Source organism: Parasteatoda tepidariorum, chromosome 2 (genome assembly GCF_982258835.1).
Source record: "Parasteatoda tepidariorum strain Cologne lab strain chromosome 2, Ptep-v5.0, whole genome shotgun sequence".
Lineage (NCBI taxonomy): Eukaryota > Metazoa > Arthropoda > Arachnida > Araneae > Theridiidae > Parasteatoda > Parasteatoda tepidariorum.
This window is the reverse complement of record NC_141756.1, coordinates 70,573,507-70,597,765: the sequence shown is the minus strand read 5'-3', so window position 1 is coordinate 70,597,765 and position 24,259 is coordinate 70,573,507. Positions and strand designations below refer to the sequence as shown.

Sequence of the window (24,259 nt, the reverse complement as noted above, 5' to 3'; positions counted from 1 at the left end):
AGACGGATGGGAAAAGGGCCGCTAACGGCCTCAGGCGCCCAGATAAAATTTGATGATGATGGTGATGAAACAGGCAGTTCTTAGTGCAGACCGGTTCTCGTCATTTGTACTTTCTTCGCTTTAATAAATTCATTATTTAAACCTCATCTTGTCATCTGTATTAAACCACTTTAACTTGACAATATTCTTTATCTAGTCATAATGCTGAAAGTTCATAGGATTTTCTATTAGATATTCTGTAAAATACCTATGCAATGTGGGTAATATTAATCGTTTTCTACTGCACCGGTTTTTATGTTCTTTATCTAGTAATAATATAGAATGTCTGTAGAATTTCTATAGTCATTCTATAAACCACTTATCCAATTCCATATTAGAATTATTATGTTATTTATCTAATCATAATATAGAATGTCTGACGAACTTTTTTTGAGTCTATATTAGTTTATTATTCTATAAAATACCTGGGCGATATGTGATGTTAATCATTTCTAACTTAACTGTTTATATTAGGCTTTAACACTCCATAGTGGTACTGATAATCAAAAATATAATCTGTGTTTAAAGTGATTGCACCAGACGCATTCAAAATCTTTTCAAGATATTTATGCAATCCGAAAACGAAGTTCAAGAGGGTATCAGGACGCTAAAAGCGCTTATTTTTCTCCGGAAAAATTAAGTTAAAGTTACTATTATGACTATCACCATTTTTTATGAAAGATTTTTGCCGTTCGGGCTTTTAACTTTTCCTTCTCAATAGCTATTAGAGGATAAAATATGACGTTTTGCATATTTTTTTCGGGAACGTTTGAGAAACATTCTGATATGAAAGTGTTATTTATCCAGACATCTGATTATGAGCTGTTTTTATGTAAAAGGTAAACATCTTTTTTTAGGACTTGTAACTCAGTTTAACGAAAATACTAACGGAAGATTTTATAATTATTGTTTTCTTGCAGACGCGTATTCCTATGGTGAAAGATGCTAAACTTGTTTTCCTTTTCTTTATTTACGAATTAGTGTTGGAGTTATTTTGCTGATGCTGTTGTTGTCGTAGGATTCTGTAGAGATGTGACTGTTCTTGTTTTCCAGTGGTGCCATCTATGGCCAAGGATTCAACTTCTGTGATGCCCTTACGTCGCAACTGTTTATAGGGCGGGCACATTCATACATTCATTCAATCATGCACAGATCGTGATTTTGATCTGAACCAAAAGACGATCAATCTCCAATCCAGCACCCCCAGAGGTGTAATTTGTTGTGGGATCATGGTTGACTTTGTGACTCGACAGAATTAACGTGTGCCAGTAACCATTTTCTACACGGGGATTCTGTCGCCGGGTAGATTCGAACTACCGTTCTCATGAGTTGGTGTTATTAAATAGTTTATTATCGTTAATCCCCCCTCTTTCTTCTCCTAAGTACGGCCTTGATTACATCCCATCGAAATTGCGTGATTAATTTTCATAAATTTTTATGTAAAACAGAAATGACTGCTAATTTTTCAATGAAATTCTAGTATTTTTAAATTTCCCGAAAAGTGTACCCGGGTTTGCCTTCCTAGGATTTACCTCCCTTCCTAAGATTTTTTTCTAGAAAATGATCATTTAAAAAAAAAGTACATTTATGACTTTTTAGGAATGATATCGTGTGCACATCTAAAATATGAATATTTTTAATTAAAGCAGACAGTTTCAATAACGAGCAATTCCGTCTTGAACAAACTCATGAACACTTTTGAACAAACTCCAACAAACTCATAACCTTTTAACTACCCAGTCCTATTCTCTTTTCCCCAATTTTAGTTTCTCATTTTTTGAAATTTATCATAGTAAAACAACCGAATTTTTCTTAAAGATATCTATAGCTATATTTACATATTAAAAAAATTAAGGTGAAATTTTTAAAATTCTCCTCAAATTCCTCTTTTTTTCTGTTGGTGAGTTTTCTTGCATTAGGCAAATTTACCAGTTTTATCACTTAATAGAAAAACTCACCTAAACAGTTTTAGATAAAAATTTACATAACATATGAGAATGTTTTCAAGCAGTTGCTCAAATTTTAAAGATTTTTAATTTACAAGTTTTAAATTTTCTCTCTGGTAACGCATACATATCCACTTCAATATCTTAATTTCTTTTTCGCCTCATCCGTCTGAGGCGGATGAGCCAGCGAAGCTATCTGAAAAGAAATGTGCAATGTGTTCCAAGCGTTGGTAAGCGGAATTAAAGTACAAAAGCTATAGTATTTAATAAGATAAGTACTAATAAGATAAGCTATAAGTACTAATAAGCTATAGTAAGACTTAGATCATGAAGTGATCAGAAAAAAAGTACCTGAGAAGAAAAGAGTCGGTAAGTGATGTTAGCGAGCAGTAGTGGATTTTTCTAGTAAATTAAAAGAAAAACTATTAATTCAAATTTATATTTAAACTATAAAAATTACTACATACTGTGAAATACTATATATTTTGTTACCTCAATTAGAGATTGTGTTTCAGTATGGAATTTTATAATGCTGATGAAACCATCATGCTTTCTTCTACAGCAATATGTTTCTTATTTTTTAAAATTTTTATTTTAAATAAAAAAACAATAAAATATAAATTGCATTTTATTTAGACCTGCTACGTTTCTTATACTTTTGGAAAAGGCAAAGATAAAAAAAAAAGCACGAAAAAAACATAAGAAGATAAGTAATTTTAGCTTAGAGAAATTTTAAGTGTAGTGAACCTAGTCTAGAAGACTAGTTAAAATGCGGATATTTTTGTGTTAGAAAAAAAGATTGTTCTTTATAAAATAAAATTATTCCTAGTTAAGTCCAAAGGATGGAAACATTTATAATCTTAATTATTCATAAATTTAGAATGTTTTAAATTTTTGTAAGGAATATTTTTGAAATACAAAACAGAAAGTAGAAATTCAAAATAATTTATGCATTTTTAAGAGTATGCTACGGACTTCTTAAAAAATAAACAATTCCTATCCACCTTTGGTGACCTTCTTGGTCCGATTTCAAAATTATCTCGTGCAACTTTTAATCTTCAATTGTTACGAAGCCAAATGCACAGCACAACCGCGTTCAAATATAAAAATTTTTCAACCCTTCCTCCAATCCTAGCACCTTAATTAATTTTGAACAATATATTAACTAAATTTTTCCTCCGTCTATCTGCTTCCATCTCTGTCTTGATATAATTTAGAAAGCTGATTACATTGCTCCATAACGTGCAGTACTACTTCCTCACGCACCTCTCGAGCCGTTACTTAAGTATCAAATAATATATGCACAAAAAGGCAAGCTCCATCACCAATAATATATATGCCAGTATTCGGCACCATAGCACTGTTTATGTTTGAAGCTTCTAAAGCCAATTTAGAAGGGATTAAAACTAAATCTAAATAATGACTTCATAACTGAGTTTTCACTTCAATAAAAACACAAAATTATTCTAGATAAATACTTAGCGCATAATTATCTATTCAACATCTATTAAATTACTATTTAAGACAACCTATCAAAATGAATCAAAATAAATACTTTAGATATAATTAATTTTTAACACTACTTAAATTATTACTTTAGACAACCTAACAAAATAAATGATTACTATAGTGTTGACAATAGATGGAAAAATACCCGAGTTTATGGTGTCATATAAGAGGAATGTATAAACTACCTCTTAATGAATAAACTTGCTAAAATTTAAAATATTAAATTTGTTTCAGGGATTTCGCATAGCTAAAATAAATTATTTTGTCTACGTAACAAATATAATTTTGAAGTAAAACATCAAAGTGTTTTAATAGCCTTCATTTTAGGGTTTGTTTAATTTCTGAGGGAAATAGAATTTTAAGTAAACGTGTCTTGTTAACGATTATTTCAGCATCCTCTTTAAACCTGTCTGCCTCACATTATTCCGCTTTCTGTAATTCTAAATAATCCTACGACACCGAATCTCTGTCTGGATATTCTTGTTAATCGTAAATAATTGATTCAGAAGTATTTTATGGGCAAAGAGATTAGAGATAGCTGGTGTGCACAAAATAGCCATCTTTACTTAATGAAAACTATTTTATGTGAAAATTACTTTTTGAAATATCTCATAAAAGAGTAAGACGTGAGCTTTGAAGATTTTGAATTGCATTTAGAGCGCGACTGTTTAAACAAATCATATAAGCTTAGTATTAGTGAAATATTTAAAACAATTACATAAGCGTGAATTGGGATTAAAATAATTTATTATAGCATTTAAGTCATTGTGCTTAATACACGGAAAAATTTCTAATGCCATTATAAGTGTTTTCTTGATAAGGATAAATATATTATTAATGAGAGAAAAACGGTTCATTATTTATAAATATTTAAATAAAAGCTTTATGGCTTCGAGTATAAGATTAATATATTACACTCGATAACAAAACTTTTGTTGTATTTATACATATAGTTGATCATGTCTGAATAGAAGTGGAGGTTTCAAGTCTAAAATTAAGTTTATGGCATTTTTAGTCTATTTTTTGTCAAACTGTATAAACTTAAAAATGCAATATATAACAAGGTGTAGCGTACAAAGTTCTAGGGAAACTAGGGCACATCATTCGTAATAAAATTGCATAGGAACTCACGCCCCGAAATGTCATCGTACGCGGATAGGGGTGCTTCGCTTTTGCAAATTCTTCAGAAGCACACGAAGGAACAGTTCATAATAAGGAAGCTCCTCTAGAGGCCAATTATGACATTTCCTAGCATGGAATGTTTTGCAGCTTTATTCCCGATGATGTGTCAAAACTCCAACTGAAGTTCGTTACAACATTTATGCGGATCAATGTTATATATAACGTTTTTGTTCCTTTCCACACAAAACTTAAAACAAAATTGAAAACTTCGACAAAAATGTCACTTAAAAAAACAGTAGCTTAAAGACAGATATCGTTTTCAGATTTGAAATCAGCGAAATGCAAGTATCTAAGATCTGTTATAAAATCTCATGCAACTGAAAAAAAAAACGTCTTCTATTGTTATTATTATTAATAAAATTTATGTCTTAAGATATAATTGTGATATTTATTATCACCTCCGTATTTTATATTTTTGTAATTATTAAGCTTTATTTTTTTACAAAAAAAGCATATGTACGGACTACCATGCTTGAGCTGTCTATGAATTATTCTTGCATAATGCATCATAGTCCACACACTAAAAAAGATTGGAAACTACTGATTTCAAGCATTCATCGCAACGTTTGTAATTTTCATGCATATAGCAGTTTCCAATTTATGTTTAGTGTAAATATTTAATTTATTTTTAATATTCTGAATAATTAACTATGAATGTTTCTTAAAGCCTTTCTCTTCATATTTTTTTCTCTTATTTCTTTAGATACAATATCGTTTTTCTTGTACTAACATATGCCCTTCCGATGGTTTGCATGGCAATTACGTATTCTTGGGTAGGATTAGTATTATGGGGAAGTCAAGTTATTGGAGAAAACTCGGATTTCCAAAATGATGTCATACGATCAAAACAAAGGGTAAGGTGCCTAATGCGTTTGAAATTTTCTGATTTGAATATTTATGCATTAACACTTGTACGTTTGAAATAAATTTTGCTTTAAAAATATAATTTTATAGTCCTTCTTAAAAATTGTAGTTCGCGAAAAAACAACTTGTTCCACAAACAGAGTGATTTTGTTTAGATTTCAAAGCTTTTCTTTTTCGAAAATACTTTAAAAGGTATAGATCATTGAAAAATATATTTAAAAATTAATATTTGCACACAAAAATTTTGCTTGCAGTTATTTTTTAGTATAGTAATTTTACCTCAACGTGAGGTAATTTTCGTTTAAAGATATAAATTTCTTTAAATAATTAGATCAAATTAACATTATCGTTTATTTATAAGAGTTATTCGAATTGACGTTTAAGAGTCATACAGTGCAGAAAAGAATATGCGTGTAAATTAAAATACATTTTCCGAAAAATTGGTTTAATAAGCTTGCATATTTGCTTTCATATTAACGTGCATATTTGCTGTCATATTAACATTCATATCTGATTAACGTTTATATCTGTATTAACTTGCATATTTGCTGCAATTTTAACAAATATAATCCTGGTTAAACTGAACAATAGTATTATGAAACTTAGTTTAAGACGAATTAACTTGCACAATAATATGCTTCATCTAAGCGAACTGTGGTATCACACAACTTGAATGATTATATAGCCCAAGCTACAACATTCCTATATAGCTGTATTTTCAGCCACATCCATAAAATAAATGTGTTTTAAACTTAATAGACACATTTAAACCACACGAGGCCAGAGGGGACCACACGAGGGCTAGAAATCAAATTAAACTATTCATGAATTATTTGTGTTGCATGGCTATAGCGATGCAGCTTCATCAGAATCAGTGCAATTAATTGCACTGTTTTTAACTTCCTTTTTTGGACGTTAATATAGATGTCTGAAAATTCAAACTTATGAAGAGTTTTTCAAACTCAGCTTTTTACATAAAATATTATTCTGTTTAGTGTTTTTACCACAAAATACAAAGGTCTGTTAAACCAGGAAATTTTTAGAGATACTAAACCTCGTAGAAACGATGACAAAACATTAATATTTTTAACTAAACACTAATGGGCGTCTATATCAAGATTTAATTTATAATTTCTGCTTACTGGAATTTGCGACAAATGAGCTAAGTTATTCCAAAATAAATAAAGTAACCTTAGTCTCCGGTAGGGAAACGAAATCAGACTAAAAATCTTTTAACTTGGTTCATTTGTTTGGTGTTTATCCGTTTCAGCGGGAAATTTAAAAAAACTATTTGCACAGTCCTTATAATAGTACATTAAGTTTCTTACGCCTACTAGATATTGTCACAGTGTGAATAGTATCTATTACAACCATAACAGTAGTACGTATTTTAACTGTCAGTGAATTATCACTGATGTCAATAATAGTGGAGAATTTTTGCAGCAATCCCTAAAATGGATTTTAAAAACGGATTAATTTGTACTAAACCGGAATTTTATCATTTAATCTGCAATCTAACTTAACAAAATAGTTCCGGTGTTCAACCCACTGAAATAAAGAGTCAAATTAGTTTAAACGTTATGATTATGAAAAAAAGCATTACTTTTTTCTTTATATGTACAGTATCAGGAAAAGATCGAGATGGGAAATAAATTGTAAAAACTCTTTAGAATGCATGTGTTATTCATATGATGAACATAGTACTTACACGTTAAATCAAAAAATAATTAGCAACAATAATATGTTACATTAAACTAGTCGAGATATTGAACGCGTTTACTTTAAATTTTGTGTTATACATATATAGTTTATTTTTCAATTGAATAAATGTTGGGGAGATATTTACAGGACGAGCTCTTTTCAAATATTTTTTTCTTGCACAGTACAGTCTAAGAAATGTTGGTGTTTAGTAGTCGTCATTTTTGGTGTTAAGGTAAGCTAAATACATTTATAAATACAGAACTGTAGTTATCGTTCAAAAACTTTTATAATAATGACAATATAGCGATTGTTTGAAACAATTGGTGCGGATATATTATTAAAAATGTGTGCTTGTTTTTAAACAAAATTTATTTTGTATGAAGCCAACAAATTGATTCTAAGGTGCAATAAATGTTGTCAGCAAACAAATAACTAAAAAATTATTAAATAAATAAAGAAAACTATAACAGCAAAAAAGTAAATAAAAAATATGACAACACACACACAGTAAAAAATTTTCGTTTACCTCAGTACCAAAAATGGTGATAACTAAGTACCAAAATTTTTTTACATTGTAAAAGCAACTGTTGATTATTTAGAAAATAGCATTAATGATTCAAAAGTAGATAATTACAATTTTAAATGAGTATGCTTCATAAGTTATGTAAGTAAACGATTATTTTGTTTTATATATTTTTGCACAGGTTGTTCACATGCTGGTGGCTATTGTTATACTTTTCGGAATATGCTGGCTTCCTTATCACGCATATTTTTTATATGTATACCATCACCAAGATGCACTTAGTTCTCAGTATATACAGCATGTTTATCTGGCAATATATTGGCTTGCCATGTCAAATTCCTGCTACAATCCTATTGTTTATTACTGGATGAACTCAAAGTAAGTTAAATGTATTATAACATTTAAATTCTTAAAACAAAATGTAAATTATTTTATTATAAATTTTATTATATAGAATATTAATTCATCATACTAAATTTTTTCTCAAAAATCACAATATTTAATTGTCTATGAAAAAATTTAAAGATATTAATTAATGTAACTATTAATGCAATTAAAAATCGATAATTTTGGAGCTGTGTCTCTATTTATCTAAATACAAAGTGCCTCGTAGACATTGGTGCAAACTTTGGAGGGGGATTTTCTATTATGAACATGCTAGCAGCCTTTGGTGACTTTCAAAATTCAAATCATATAAACTTTAAAGGTAAGCAAATTAAATGCAAAGCACAATCGTAATTAAATATTATAATTCTTTTATACCTCCCATCCAATCCTTAAAACTTAAATAGTTATTATTGTAACTTAAATAACTATTAACCAAATTTTTTCATTATCTAGCTGATGCTCTCATCTTTTCACACTTGTAGTATTTCGCTTTCAATTTAAACTATTTTTAAGAGATCGCGATATTATCAAAGTTCTCCATGCATTGAATTGTAGTAATAATTCAAATTCTGTTCAGTAGCCATTAAAGCAGAAAAACTAATATATGTCTGAGTTCGGGATATTTTAACGATGTAAGAAGAAGAGGTATTAAAATTATTTCTATTTTAATCATGAAATAAGATCGAAAGATCATCCCAATGCTCCTTTACATGTTTTACTACTTCCTCACACACCTGTCGAACCTTAACTTTGAATATCGTATACTATAATTATGCTATTGCTCCAAAAAAGCAAGTTCTGTCACAAATAATTGGTATTACTATATGCGTCACCATAACATTGCTTAATGCTCAAAATTTCTGTAGCCATTTTAGAAAGGATCGCAAACAAATCTAAATAATTACTTCATTACTAATTTTTTATTTCTATAAAAATACAAAATTATTCCAAATAAATACTTAACGTATGACTAACTATCCAACACTACTTAAATCATTATTTTAAAAAATCTAATAAAATAAACAATAACTGTAATGTTGCTAACAAAGAAATACCCGAGTTTAAGATGATGTTATAAGAGAAATAGATTATCCATGCGCCTTTAAAATCTAAAATAACTTAATTTCGTGTTAAGTCCACTTTTCAAGAAATAACTGTAGAAAACTGCATTTCAAATATATTAAGCATTAGCTGTTTTTATTAGTTGTTTTAGGTGTCTGATTTGGGGACAAATTTGACAATTTCACAAAATCAAATTACGATAAAATAGTACTAACCTATACTTATGAAATACTAACCTATTTGAATGAAATTTTCGACAATAATTATTAAAATACTTGGTCAAAGGCACAAGTAGAAAAAGTTCATAATCGAAAAAAGACCCTATCAGAGTATGATGACTTTTCCGGGCATTACTCGCTTTTCGTTAAAAGTGACTAATGTATAGTAATTCTGTAATTTATAAAGTCAAAATTGGACTAATTATTGGTTATGTTTTATCTCTAGATTTAGAGATTACTTCAGGACAGTCATGTGTTTACCACGAAGAGGTAAACACAGATAGTGGTTACCTCTATCTGTGTTATCACAGCCTCTATCTGTGCCCTCTATCTGTGTCCAATTATAAACACAGAGATAAAGCAAAAAATTAAGGAAATTTAGCTAGATAAAAATACTTGGTCAAAGGTATAAGTAGAAAAAGTTCATAATAGAAAAAAGTCCCTATCGGTGTAGGATGACTTTTCCGGTCATGGGTTGCATTACTCGTTTTTCTTTAGAAGTGGCTAATGTATAGTAATTCTGTAATTTATTAAGTCAAAATTGGACTAACTATTGGTTATGTTTTATCTCTAGATTTAGAGATTACTTCAGGACAGTCACGTGTTTACCACGAAGAGGTAAACACAGATAGTGTTTACCTCTATCTGTGTTAACACAGTCTCTATATGTGTCCAATTATAAACACAGAGATAATGCAGAAAATTAAGGAAATTTAGCTAGATAAAAATACTTGGTCAAAGGTATAAGTAGAAAAAGTTCATAATAGAAAAAATTCCCTATCGAAGTATGATGACTCTTCCGGCCATGGGTTGCATTACTCGTTTTTCTTTAGAAGTGGCTAATGTATAGTAATTCTGTCATTTATTAAGTCAAAATTGGACTAACTATTGGTTATGTTTTAACTCTAGATTTAAAGATTACTTCAGGACAGTCATGTGTTACCACGAAGAGGTAAACACAGATAGTGTTTACCTCTATCTGTGTTAACACAGCCTCTGTGTCCAATTATAAACACAGAGATAATGCAGAAAATTAAGGAAATTTAGCTAGATAAAAATACTTGGTCAAAGGTATAAGTAGAAAAAGTTCATAATAGAAAAAATTCCCTATCGAAGTATGATGACTCTTCCGGCCATGGGTTGCATTACTCATTTTTCTTTAGAAGTGGCTAATGTATAGTAATTCTGTAATTTATTAAGTCAAAATTGGACTAACTATTGGTTATGTTTTATCTCTAGATTTAGAGATTACTTCAGGACAGTCATGTGTTTACCACGAAGAGGTTTAAGAAGAGGATGGTGCAAACATCACCCAAAAGCACCAAAAACAACAACTTACACTTGTTCGACAAGGACGAGGTCCTGCCGGGTCACATTGCCGGTTCCAAGAACTCCTAACGGAGTGATAAATCCTCCACGATATGTCTGCAGTAGACTATAAGAAATAGTTACTGGAGATATTTTAAATTCACTTTATACTTTTTTCATATCTTCGCACATCGTTCGTAAATGTTAACTGTTTCATGACAAGTGGATTTTTTTGAATCCCTTTTTGATTATCTGTGATCTGACCAATATATTTGTGAACTTATCTTAAAACCACTTTTCATATTTCTAACTGTAAGTTATTTCATCAATTATGTTTGTAAATATGCATGTAAATAAATTCTAATTATCAAAACAATGTTCATGTTTTATCTATTATTAAAAATATAATCCAAACATGGGAATTCAAACATATATATATATATATATATATATATATATATATATATATATATATATATATATATATATATATATATATATATATATATATATATATATATATATATATATATATATATATATATATATATATATAACCTTATTCTTACATGCTATTTTATTATGCCGTTAACGCTGTTTTATTCTCTCAGTTATTTATTCTAAGAATCCTTTTGACTCGTTGACTGTTGCTTCATAAAAGTTATAATGGAGGCACTTTCCCGCATTCGAGTAACAGCAAAAGTTGCCCTCGAGCAGTGTTCTCCTCATTCAGATAACAGCAAAAGTTGTCGTCGAGTAGCATCTACCTCTTTTGGGTAACAGCAATAGTTGCTATCGAGCCACGTCTCCCGCATTCAAATAACAGCAAAAGTTGGCATCGAGTTGCAGCTCTGCTATTAGGATAACAACAAACGTTGTCATCGAATTGCAGCTCTCGGATTCAGAAAACTGCAAAAGTTGTCATCGAATTGCATATCTCTCGCATTCAGATAACAGCAAAAGTTGTCATAGAGTTTCAGCTCTTGCATTAGGATAACATCAAAATTTATCATATCAATGTCCCGTATTTTAGTGACGGATCATTTGACTGCATCGGTAATAATTTCACAAATATTCTATAAATGTCATAATACTATTAAATTATTATAAAATGGTGTATTCAAAACTTTATTCAGGACATAAAACTTTATAGCAATCTATACAACTCTGAGGTTGAACAGGGCATTTGGTACAAAATAATTTTGTTTTTCTCGGATTTCCCAATGTCTTTGTTTGTTTCCTTTTACAATGTTTAACTGAATAGCATGATTTGCATGTGTATTTAATCATTTGTTGACTTGTTTGCATTTACAAACATTCTTGATAATTTTACAATTTTCAAAACTCTACATCTAATGCTCACCATCTTCAATTGTGGATTGTGGACATCTAATGTTTATAATATTACAATAGCAAATTTATAAGGCACCAAAGCGTTTAGGTGTAGATGGTGGATATCAAATTTTCGGTGCCATCTGATTCATTTTCTAATACTCGGGGCATAAATAACGACTTCGTTTGAATAATATTTGCCACACTTTCCCTTATTATATTCTAAAATTAACAGATCTGAGCCAGCAATGCATGCTTCGTACTGCAGTACATGTGGCCTTATAGAATATGTTAAACTACTCTTTTTCTTTTTATTTAATAAATTACAATTCTAAGTTTAATTTTCCAAAAAAATTTAAATTACTATGTGTTCTATTTAATTTGTTGTGGTAAAGTATGTTTTAAGAAAAACTCAAAGGTACAGAGGGAAGAAACATAGCAGATTATATTTTCTTAGGTTATGTTAAGGTGTTCTCAGGTAATATTAAGGTGTTATATTTTTTTCCCACCTAACGTTTACTCGCTTTCATAATTTTATAATTAAAATCTTTATAATTTTAGAATAAAATTAATATTACATTACAGTGATATCAGCACCAAGTGAAAAACAAAAATAAAATGTTAATGCGTATTTGGAGCTAGGGGACTGAAAGTTCAAAGAGAAATCTTAATTTTTTTTAAAAATATTTTTTTGCGAAACATATTATTTTCTTGTTTAAGAGGAAACCGTAAAGTTTTTTAAAAATTGAAAAAAATAGCATTTTTCGATAGTTTATCCTTATAAGATATATTACCTATATATTGACTTGATTTTTTTAAGAATGCAAAAGTTACAGCATAATATGTCGAGCAAGGAGAGCGGAGTTGAGCACGCAGTGACACGCATGAACAAGTAAACTTTCGCGCTCAGTTGATTCATGGATTTGCTCACTCATGTTAAAACATTTTAGAGCAATAAAGAGCATTATACTGCAATATAGAGCAATATGGGGCATTATAGAGCAATATAGAGCATTTTAACTTTTTTATTGAAGCAATTTGTTTAAATTATGCCAGAAACAGAATTAATGATACTTTCGATATTAATAGTTGACATTGTAATTTATTTAGCTGTAATAATATTTAATGAAAGTGGTTATTGTGAGTTTTGGAACAATTTGAAATAAATTTTGGCCCAACAGCCTATAAATAAGCTCAAAATAAAGATGGCAGCATAAATTCGGCTGTTGTATGAGGATAGATTTACAAGAAAAAGAGCTAGACTTAAGACTACCAAAAATTATGGAGAAGATACTTTTTTATGAACTTGGTATTGATGCATTATTGTTAGTTGCGACTTTTTTTAGTTTTTTGTGTTTATATAGATTATTGATCACAATCTTTGAAAAGAATTTACACGGAACTATGTTTTTCTGACTTGGTTTTCTCTTCAACCTTTTAGTTTCAAATTCACTAATCTTCTACGAATTTACTTGCTTCATATGGCACAATATTCACAATAAATTTAGTTCTCTTTGCACGTAGGAATTTTTTAATTGAGTTGACAGGTTTTACGTGTGAAAGGACAGTTTTGCCTATTTTAAGTCTCTTTTTGTTACGTTTTTAAACACCACTATTTTGAGAAAAAAAATATTTTTTACAAATCGTACGTTTCAATTAAAGCTACATTTGTGGCAACCACATCGTCAAGCAGCCACAGCGCCATCTGAACAGGCAGTAGATGCTCAGACTTTGAACAGAATGAACCTTCTTTTTTTCTCCTTCTCTTAATTATTCAAATTTATATTTGTCCGTGTGCTATATGTAATTAATAAAAATATTTGGCACTAAACTTTTCTGTATTTAAGCCCCCAAGATCTAGCTAGGGCCATACATTTATGTAATTTGAAATAATTTAAACGGAATCGAATCTGGATGAATTTTTTTTGTTGACTTATGAGTATCACAAAATACAGATAATTCAAAAAATAAGTTTTACAGTGTTTTCACTACAGCGCGAGAACGCGAGAATCTCGCATATTTTTTTATATTCTCGCATTAAAAAATTATTAACGCGAGAAATTCGCGCATTCTATAAACCAATTTCAAAATTCGTGAATTTCTCGCATTTTGAAAAAAAATTCTCATTTGCACCATTTAGAATAAAATCCGTTTCACTTTTCTTCCTGGATCTTTTATTATTTTCAACATCTGCCCCATTATCTAGCTTCCCTATTTACCAGTATTGTTCAGAACCTTTAAGAACAACAGAACACCATCCTTCGGAACCACGGAACCTCTTTCAGAACGCATTTCTTTCTTCTTCTTTACTGTAGGTAAGGTTTCTTCATGTAAGATGTTCAAACTTTTTGCTCGTTAATGTAAGATGGACAAATGTAAACCTTGAAAGCCAATATCTTCTACTCCGAAACGGACTAATGAAAATGAAACATATGTGGGTAGAAACGATCAAATCGAAACAAATACGCATTTGAACAACCTAATGAGAATAGCTGATGAAAAAAGTAGATGTAGAACATTTTCCATATGATGATGCAGCAAAAATATTCAATGCTTTAAAAATTAGAAGATGTTAAAAATGCATTATAATTAAAGAAATGATTTTTTTCCAAGTCTCTTGGTGTTTTTTTTTTTCTTTTTAATTTTTGAAACCTCACTTAACTTTTTGAAATCCCACCCTGTTTTTGAGAAAGGGTGAGAAATTCTCACCCATTTTTTTCTGAGATGAAAATATCAACACATTTTTGTATTTGCAACATGGAAAAAAGAAGATTAAAATACGCACAATATGATAAGAAAAAGAATTATTGAAATTAAGTTTGTCACAGTCATTGTAAAATTTAATAAAAATTCCCTCTTTCTTACAAGCTTTTGCTGTGTTTTCTCCTTAAATGTTTACCATTAATTTATTTTTTTAATATAATTGCACTTCGGAGATTTCTGTGAATGAAGGTACTAAGGGAGTGTCTTTAGTGGATTTAGAATGCAGGAAGATAAAAAGTACCTTTCACGGTGAGCAGTTAATGGATAATCATTAAAACCTGTTTTTAGAAGCGATTTAAAACGCAAGAGGAACTGCAATGGCGCAAACAGTGTAAATGAGTCTTAAAAATTTATAGATTTTGCCATTTAAAAGCTTGTTGAGAAAAAATAAAGGCAAGTCATTAAATTTTGATTTTCTATTGGTAAATTATAAACTTTAGTTCTGATTTACTAGAATTCATTAAAAGATCACTTGTAACATCTCGTCTCTAAGTGAGGGGGCTCAGGTTCGAATTCCAATTTTGGCCTGGCTGATACGAATACTACCACAGTGCTGGTGATAAATATCCTCAGTGGTGAACGTATCATGGGTTAGAATGGTCTAACCGTGGGAGGTTTTGGGTTTTTTCTTCTCATAGTAAAGCAAATATGTGGGATAGTTCTATCAAAAAGTCCTCCACAAAGGTTAGTCTCCTCCAAGGCTTTATCCCGGAGTACCCTTGTCTTCTGGGTTGAGTTTCAAATTGCGAGGGTAAGGAGTAGAGCATTGATAGCCGTAAACTCAGAATTGGGTTCGCCAGTTATAAAATAAAATAAAATATATAACAGCATTCACAAAAGAATCTATCTTTTGGCAGTAATTCAAAACGAAGAGAGTAGGACAGTAATGGCGAGAACAGCTAAGATTATAAAGTCATTTAAATTTGCCAATTGAGAGTTTGAGGAGTTGAAATAAAGGCAACGCATTTTTTTATATTTCTGAATTATCAACTTTACAGCTAGTTTACTCATAATAACTAAAATGTCATTAAGAAATTTTATTAATATATTTGTTTCAATAATATTACTGCTTGTAATTAAAATTGGCCAATCAAGGTAGGGCCTCCTGGAAGGAAGAAGGCCTCAGCACTGATCAATTTAGTAGTCCGACGTAACGAGCATAAACTGAGCAGTAGATAAAAAAAAATGTCATTATGGTCAGGATACTAAGCTGCGCTGTAGTGGAAAATATAATAGATGTCATTACGTTTGGACTACTAAAGAATCAAATTTCTTGTCTATAGTACCCTGTGTTGAGGACTTCTCTTTTCTAGGAGATATTGCACTTGCGAGGAGATATTGCATTTTCTATCTTCGTAGTTTTGCAACGATTTGACAGGCAGCAACGCTACTCTTTTTATTCACACGCTAATTAAGGAATATTTATATCTCATAACTATACATATAATGTATGACATACATATACTGTATAACTATACATATAGTGTACATTATTATAATATTATTATATTAATAATTCTCTGGCATGGGAAAAAGGGAAATTTATGGATACCATGTGACGTAGGTGGGAAAAGTTGGGAAATCGCTTTGAAATGCCTTTTCTATTCCCAAAGGTAATAATTTCATTCGTTACATTATTGCTTTAATGAAAATAAAGACAGCGAAATTACTTCAAATGCAAACATGAATTTAACATTTGACATTATATAGAGATGGATGTGATGATTTCTCGATACAAATACTTATAACAATGATGGGATTACTCAGCTTGCTTGCTTAACCCTTTGAGAATACTCAACATTTAAATTTTTGTCTCTTTTATGCGTATAATCCTCCCAGAGGGTCAAACATTTCACTAAAAGTGTGCATACAGATTGCAGAAATAAGATTAGTATGAGATAGTTAAATTTATTACCCTTTGAAAAGAAATTTACATGAAATGTGAATTTGCTTCCGTGAAGTTTTAATCTAATGAGTGCAACTTATGAACGCCGTGTTCTGCATGATATTTCAACATAGGGGAAAGAGGGGGTAGACTGTGTAGCTTGTTACATATAAACTGTTCGACTGCTACTTTTGACTCATAAACTCTCCGATTTAATCAAGAACTTCGCTATTTAGTGGTATGCAATGTATAATTCCTGAAAAGTCACACATTTACCACTTTTTTATAAATGATTTTTTCTAGAACAAGTCAAATAATCCGATCTTACCCTATTAGTAAGGTAAGACTGTTCTATTTTTATGGCAATTTAAAAAAAATATGTTTGTAATTTACATGGAATATTATCAAGGTCGTATATAAAGGGGGGAGGGAGGCTCGACGAATATTCATTACAAAATACGTGTTTATTAGTTTTCTTTTAAAGAAACCATCAGAGAATTTTTTTAATATTTACATAAGAAATTATGCTGACCGGATTGTGTAGCGGTCAGGGAACTGGCCTTGCATCGGAAAGGTTCTGGGTTCAAATCCCGGGCAAGGGATGGATGCTCTTTCACTCTCTGTGCAGTTATTTTGTAATTATTTATTTAGAATATTAATCAACTACAACAAGCAAATAGGGTATAGTTTGTCTAAAATAAGAACTCCTTCAGACATTCGTCTGGGCCTGTGGCGGTGACTATGGTAACGAGGTATGACTATTTCAAGTAGGGGTGCAGGGTCACTGTTTTGGAGTGGTTTCAGCTGGTGTCGGCGGGAGAAAGGGAATCTTTTTCTTCGGTCTATTGTGTCAGTCTTAGAGTGAAGTGTGACGCTTATCGTCACTCAAAATTAAAATCAAGAGAAAGGGCTAAAATTAGATTTCTAGAACGTTTCAAAGTCTTCGATTAAATAAAACTACCGTGGGAAATCTCCATCGGCAAATAGTAACTTAAATACGGATAAAGTAATTCAAACAAACGATTAGGTTTAAATCTTACAATGTCACCCCCATCATGGGATTAACCCCATCATGGGACAAACTCGAAAACAGCAATAACTTTTGGACTTGACCTTTCCTCAGATTTGCAACTTTTTATCACTCAAAAATACGATATCAAAGCAGCCGAAGGAAAGTGTTGGAGGAGCAACCAAAAGAGCAATCAGCCAGAGAGGGTAAAAGGCTGAAACCGAAACCATGACTAAACTTGGTAAGTCTCTCTCTCCATCTATTCTAAAAACACGTAAGAATTAATGTTAAAATGATAAGTTGGTTTAATTGTATATTCTAATTCTAAAATAGTTAGCTTAAAATGCCAAATTGGTTTAATATAGTTATGTTATTTCTTAAATTGTTTAAATAATAAAATGTTACTTGTTTAAAAGCAAGACTTCCATTATTCTTTATTAAATAGAAATAAAAACGCCACAGAAGCTATTGCCTGTCTTGGCCATAAAAGCCTGTTCTTGGTTCCATAGTACCAAACGGCCTCAGACTATAGATCGTTCTTTTAGACTAGTAAAGTGTAATTCAGAGATTGTCGGCTAGGAAACAAAACTAATTTCGACACAATCGATTTTTCCAACTCTTCCTTACATTTTCGACTGTCATTTTAAATTTATCTGTGTTTCACTAACTTTTTGACTATAAATTTTGACCACCTAGGGTGAGAATCACGGGATTCTTGTCACTCTTCCTTAATTCAAAGATATTCCTTTAAAGATTTTTCTTCAAAGATGGTTTTTGTAACTGCAATGACTAATAATTAGGGATAGTTAAACACCTTAAGAACGTGAGAGAGTTTACATCACAAAACAATTTTTTCTATTTTAGACTCTGGGAATTAATTAATAACAACACGCCAATATAGTAGATTTTTTTTCTTGACTAGTAAAGTGTAATTCAGAGTTTGTTCGCTAGAAAACAAAACTAATTTCGACACAATCGAGATATCCATTACCCGGTATTTCCTAACTCTTCCCTATACTTTCGATTATCATTATCAATTTTTCTGTATTTCACTAATTTTTTGATTATAAATCTCGTCCAAGATGAGCATTGGAACTTAATTCAAAGAGAATCTTTTAAAAAATTTTCTTCAACCTTAATTCAAAACTTACATAATTGGTTGCATAAAAGTTATTTTAAATAAAAGTAGCAGTCATAAAGACATGGTCTGTATTGTATTCAAGTTACTATTCATAAAATTTTTGAATATTAACTCCTCGAAGGTATTTAAGTTATTGCAAACTTATGAGTAAAGAGTAAGCGTACTCTTTGCTTCACTAATACACATTTTCTAAACTATATTTTTTTCTAAAATTCAGTCTTTAGTAACTTTATAATTATCAACAGAGAAAATAAATTATATTAGGCTTCCTTTTCATCAAAATAATGCGGGGTTTTAAAAAGATTGTTTTTAAAACTTTTAAAAATTAGCCTTGGAGAGTTATTAGTTTTTTTTAATAGTTTATATTCTAAACAAAATTTAATTTAGCGAAAATATTAACATGCTACAAAGGAAAATGTAAACTGGCTTTCTATAGAAATATGAAGAACCTTTAGTTAAACTTTGAAGAAAACTCTCTTAATTAATTCTTTTTTTCGTGGTTTTAACATTTTAACTTAATATGGAACAAAAAATGCTCCAAAAATATTGCTTTAACCTAACTCATAAATATTCGGTGTTTAAAATAGAAAAAAAAATTATTACAATTTTATTTAATTAAAGTTTTTGATATCCATACACTTTATATTTTTATATACATTTTTAAAAATACAATTTTATTCAATTATATATTAACAAGATAGCAATTGATATAAAAAATGAAAACCATGAAATTCTTTTTTAAACGAAAAATAGCTGAAAGGCCTTAGAGAAAAAGTAAATTTAATATAAATTTAATATTATTTACATATTTACTAGTCTTATAAAATTAAGAAGATATTTATTAACCTGTAATATTTTCAATTTCTACTTATTTTTAGAGAAAAAAATATTTTTCCATACTTCATTTTTAAAAATTTTGTGAAAAGGAATGTATAATAAGAACTTAATAAGTATAGTGGGCAAAATAAAAAACGAAACACCTGTAAAACTGTAATGCTCAAGTTTTCACATTCTAAGGCACTATTTTAATATTATGAAAGTTTGATTTTAAATATGATAATTAATTTGTGCAGATGATAATTTAAAGTTAAGATTTTGCATAAAAATGTACTTTCTCTGCATATAAATAAACCTTACATTAAGCGAATTAGGATTTTTAAGCTTCAGAATTATCGAATTTATCTGCAGCTTGGAAAACATGGCGCCAATCAGAAAAAATATGGTAAGACGGTGGATGAAATTACGATTCCTTAATGATCCTTTCGCTTTTTATTTAACCAATTATGCTAGTCAAAAAAAGTTGCCACAATTGCAAAACTTAATCAAATATAATTCCATATGAAAAAAATATTTTATAAATAGCAAGCTGCCACCGAGGAGCAGCTTGCTCGTCTTGGCCCGAAGTTAAAGTATATCGAGATTGTACTGTCAAATTTCAATTATAAACTGATATATCTCAAGTAAGAGTTGTGTTAGTTTTGTCTCTTACTTATTCGTATCACTGATCTCTATACTCTACTGAATTGCTGATTTAATGCTAGGAGCCTAAAGCCCCCCTTGGTGACGAACCGAGATGAGTTGAGACATAAGATATTAGGAATTTTAACATAATAAATCTTTTATTGACTTCATAATTTCTTCCCTTAAAGTATTTGCTACATTTTGAGTGCACATTGTTGTGCGCTATTAGTTATTTTGTTAGCATAAATAAGTTCTTTTTTAAAATAACCCATTTATCCGTTGAAGTAAAAAGTAAAGTAATATACAGTAAAATAATAAAGCAAAAAGTAAACTAAAGTAAAGCGAAAACTAAAGTAAAAAACAAAGCATACATTGTAGATTTTTTAAAATTTTTTTATGGTGTCCATGGACAATTAAGTGGCCTCGTGTGCCTTCAGAACTGCATCCGCAAGCTCCATTACATCATTACTGTAGAGGATCTCACAAAATTCTGAAGCCAGTGGCACCATACCCAGTTGCAAAACATATGGGGTAAGGGCTGGGCACTCGAGAATGTGATCCGGGGTAAGTTGGATATCGGTGCAGTTCTTGCAGGGAATATAAGTTCTTATTTTGTCGGGAAGAATTTTCATCCCTTTAAAGTGGTTTGTTCTTAGTCTTGTAATTGTTGATATTAAGATTCTGGAACAATCAAAGTCAGTAATGAGGGGTTTCCTGAAGGAATGGGGCAGAAGTCTGTGTCTTGCAACATCATTTGCGTCTGCAAGCGTAATGGTGGTGCAAGGTTGGTCGGCACCTCTGCCTTCCCCAGCCAAGGAGTCCGCAGACTCGTTTCCCTCAATATATACATTATAGATTAAAATTTAAAGTAAAGAATAAAGTTGACAATGAAGTGTAAAGCAAAGCGTAGAGTATAAAGTGAAGTGCAAAAAAAGTAAAATGTAAAGTAAACTGTGACGTATACAATGTAACGAAGGATAGGAAGTATGAAATCTAAAGTAAAAAATTTAGTGTAACGTATAAATTAAAAATTAAAGAAAAGTATAACGTAAAGCAAAATCTAAAGTAAAGTAAGTATATAAATATTTGCTCAACCCAATCCAAGAGCTTAACTTTTTTTTTAAGTATAGGAGGAATCCTATATCCTGATTTTTCCTGAGAATGATAAAAGGAAAGTAGCCAAAATTTATTTTTTATTACAGAAATGAACAAGAATTTTTTTTAATAATATAAATATTTTGAAATTTCATGAAAAGAATGACCTAAAAAACGATCATTTTTCCAAATTAAAACAATTCTGTGATTTAGAAATAGTATTTCAAGAGTGCAACCAGGACCATTCTGTAGCCGTCTTTGAGCAGCCGACTCAATTTTAGGTTTATGACTACCAATGTTCAACTCCGTAGCCTTGTAATTTTGAACCTAATCCAGAAGACAAAGGAACTCCTGGATCAAGTATTGAGAGAAATTTGCCTTCCTGAAGGACTTTTTGATGGAACTAAACCGCATTTGCGTTACATGGAGAGGAAAACCACGAGAACCTCCCACGGTTATCCTGACGGCAAAGGGACTCTAATCCATGATCCGTCTATCACTGAGGATATTTCGTGTCAGCACTGTGGTCAGTGCAAGCCGGATGCGGAACGCTCTATCCTCTGAGACATCGCCGCTCCAATCAGGAATATTGGCATTAATCTTGAATATAAAAGCCAAACCTTTCTTGGGGTAAGTTACAGAAATCTGCGTGCTTTACTTCTACGGTTTAGGTTTGCCTGTTTCAGAGAGCGATCCAAAAATATATAGAGATTAGTGTCTCATAGTGTTTCGTGGTGAGTTTGCTATTAAAATGTTTAGACGTAGGCTAACATTTAAAAAATGTTAATAATCGTAATGTCGTTTTTAATGGATAATAAAATAAATCAGCAATTTTGTGAAAATAAATTTAAGCTTTTATTCGCCATTTTTAACTATGCGAGCCCATGAATTTCTCTTGCAAGGGTATTATCGTCAAAACGATATAATTTTTAACTGATATACATTCCGTCAAATTAAAGTAATGCACAGATATAAAACAGTAAAACATTACATTTTAAAACCCAAAATAAATATTAAAAAAAAATTAGCTAAATTGCGCAGTGCTTTTAGCGTAAAATTAGCTTAATTTTAAGTTTAAAAAAAAGTTTTTTTATTTCTACGACGACGCGTTTTAGTAACTGAAATTTTGGTTGCCAATCTGTTTTTTTCTTGCTTTTTAAGTCTAGATGAATTATTTCTTATTGTTAATTTTTTTCCAAATTATTTTGACCCAGGATATAAGACCTAAGTCCTTACATGCCGGATACATAGCACGTAGATATATAATTTTCACGTTTAGAACATTGCGTTGAATAATAATAAAGTTAATACATAATTTTACGTTTAATTACGGTTTATATCTATGCCCCCTGAGCCACGGTAGCTCTAGTGTTTGGCTATTGAGAAAAAAATTCTTCAACTCCTTTTATCTTTAAAGTGTTACTTATTAAAATCATATTTAAATGCAAAAAACTTTTGAAATTACTCTGGCCCAAATTTATAAAATTGTCTGGCAGTCTTACTTACTGAAATATTATATATAAAGACAGATAATAATCAGGTAGAGTATTAATTCGATATCGAACGTTGAATTCCATTTTTATTTAAGTGATTTTCAACACCATAAAACAATTTCTTTAAAAGTAAGAACAAATATAGAAAATTATCGTATTAGGTAAATTTATATAAGCAGGTAAATTTGTCTTATGGTAAGCAAAACTGCATGATAAGAACTAGAATTAGAAAAGGCAATTTTAATTCTCTTATGATTAGAGTGAAAACAAAAGTTGTTTTGCGAAAAACAGTTTTAAACAGTCAAATATACGGAAAGAATCTGTAAAAAAAAAAAAAAAAAAAAATGAATTTTTTTTGCAGTACACGAGTAACAATTAAAAACAGAAAAAAATCTGCATGTATCTTTAATCAGTTCCTTTCCTGTAATATCTATGGTTTTTTCAAGAGAAAATACTGTTATTTTTTTTACAGAATATAACTGTAAAAAGAGCAGCCTTACTTTCATAATGAATTGTTAAAAATTTCGCCTTACATTCACGTTTGAGAAATATATTTCTGATTCATTTTAGAACTGTTGCACCTCCAGCTTATTTCTTCGGTAAAAAAAAGAAAAATATTGAGATAGAAAGACAAGATAGAAAAAAAAGTATTCCGTTTATTAGATTTAAAGGCTCTGTATCCCAAAATTAAAAAAAAATGGAGTTTAGCTATTCCAATTAGGCTTTCAAATATATAAAATGGAGCAACCATATTATCAATTCCCTTTGCGTTATTTGGAAAATGTGATTTCGATAATAATTTATAAATTTCTAATTTTGCAACTTTGAGAAACTATTCTTAGAGATGCTATAATGCAACTCATTTAATTCAAGCTGCAGATCTTGCCTCACTGCTTAATAATTTACGTTAGAATGCTTGGTGAAACTATCCTATTCTGTCGGAATGGCCTTGGAATCTACGTTCAAACTCAAAATACAGTTTCCTCCTGTCGTATTCATAGCTTTTGAGTTTGTCTTCATTTATTGAGGATACTGAATATAAGCTCACGATATGTAATAAGTTGTTTTAAGATAGCTATCCCCCAAACAGATGAAATTTATCAAAATATCCTAAGTACCTTGTATAAATATAATATTATTTCGATTTGCAGTGAAACGGAAATGAAATTTCAAGAAGACGTCGTTTGTTTAGCTCTAGTTTAGTTTATTCGATTAATATAATTTTGGAATGCATTATCTTATCAATTAGGTTATTTTTGCAGCAAATATGATAATAATGTTGTTTATTCAATGGCAACACAAATTGCCCACTTTAGGTTAAATGTGTGAGGGAAGTTTAAG

General features: G+C 30.2%; 1 protein-coding gene across 2 annotated transcripts in view; it reads left to right on the top strand.

The window, feature by feature from the left end:
* Nucleotides 1–11,109, top strand: part of LOC107444914 (tachykinin-like peptides receptor 86C) — a 62,872-nt gene extending 51,763 nt beyond the window's left edge. Inside the window, exons 3-5 of one of the 2 annotated variants that reach the window (XM_016059184.4) lie at nucleotides 5,380–5,530; nucleotides 7,946–8,142; nucleotides 10,671–11,109. In XM_016059184.4, the coding sequence (XP_015914670.1) occupies nucleotides 5,380–5,530; nucleotides 7,946–8,142; nucleotides 10,671–10,872 (550 nt within the window). In that variant the 3' untranslated portion in view covers nucleotides 10,873–11,109. Of the gene's footprint in view, nucleotides 1–5,379; nucleotides 5,531–7,945; nucleotides 8,143–9,657; nucleotides 10,626–10,670 lie in introns of those variants that run through there. The other variant, XM_043053403.3, reaches the window with a different exon arrangement.
* The last annotated feature ends 13,150 nt before the right edge of the window (nucleotides 11,110–24,259 follow it).